Here is a 1,213-nt window from a genome sequence, read left to right as displayed (position 1 = left end):
AAGGTAACAGCTTTCTTAATACATTATACTTGTGGACCTGTTCACCCGTCGTTTTCAGATGGCGTTCAGCCCATGGAACCAAGCGCCAGAAATATTTTTTAGAAGTCTGCTTTGTTCGTCAGGAACATATGATCTCTAGTCAGCGGCCAGCAAGGATGATAGCATGATGATACTGCTACGTAAATTATGGGAACATGATAACATTGCTACGTAAATCTAAAATCGGTTTACATCTGTGTCATATCGGACTGAAGAATTATTGGATTTTGTCTCTGACACAAGACTGAGAGTCAGTGTTGGTGGTGAGTTTGTGAATAAAACTGGACATTGATGTGTAAATGCTATGGCTTGTAAATTTAAGATGAATGTGTAAATTTGTCCCTTCCTCTCACAACATTTGCTATAAAACCTAAACAATCTAAATAGAAAGTAATTATAGAAAAAAAAATATAGATGTGAGTAAAGGACTACGATTAAATCTACTCAAGAATGTTATCATATGTCTTTCGTGTGAATGAGTCATTCGTCCTACAAATCATTCTCTCCTACAGCTTTACTACATTTGCCACAACGACCTCCGTTGAAAGAAAGTATTCGGCAAAAGCTACCAAAGACGAAGCCACGCAAATCAGAACAAAGCAAGTGAAACGAACGCTTCGAGACGCGGAGTGAAGCAAGTCGATGAGGCACAAAAGCCCCGTGACAAGAGGCCTCCCCGAGTGCCATTGTGAGTATCAGGAGTGTCACAATGGGGCGGTGTCATGCCCCTTGGGTGCCGCCCCCTCAACCCTTTTGATTCCGGGGCCGAAATGCTCTGCCGTTGCTCTATAAAACGGCGAAGTCGGTTGTTTTCCGTCACAGTCCCTCCTCCATCGTCTCTCGCCATGGCTACATTCAAGAATGCTTTGGTCATCCTCTGCCTCGGTGAGTTGCTTACCTGAGAATGTGTTTGCTGGAACTGTTTGGTTATTCATTTATTTTGATAATAAATGTGAATGGCCATCGGTTCAGAATCTTTATGTATTTCTTTTTTTTTTTTCGTTCCAGGCTTAGCCGCTGCTGAGGACAGTATGCGCGTAAGTAGCTTTGCTTTTTGGTGCCGTCTATTGAGATATGGTAAAAAAGATCATTGGAACAAAAAGCGTGAACGTCATAATTTTTCATTAACATGATATTCCAGGAGAAGCGCGGCTTCACTGGCGGCGCTGGTTAT

General features: G+C 42.2%; 1 protein-coding gene across 1 annotated transcript; it reads left to right on the top strand.

Moving 5' to 3' along the window:
* Window positions 1–680: 680 nt before the first annotated feature.
* Window positions 681–1,213, top strand: LOC119593254 (holotricin-3-like; the record flags this gene model as incomplete). Its single annotated transcript, XM_037942186.1, is given in 3 exon segments — window positions 681–924; window positions 1,048–1,076; window positions 1,181–1,213. Coding segments are annotated over 3 exon segments (225 nt in total), but the record flags the coding sequence as incomplete, so codon positions are not given.

Source organism: Penaeus monodon, chromosome 32, assembly GCF_015228065.2.
Source record: "Penaeus monodon isolate SGIC_2016 chromosome 32, NSTDA_Pmon_1, whole genome shotgun sequence".
NCBI lineage: Eukaryota > Metazoa > Arthropoda > Malacostraca > Decapoda > Penaeidae > Penaeus > Penaeus monodon.
This window is presented reverse-complemented; position numbering and strand designations above follow the sequence as displayed.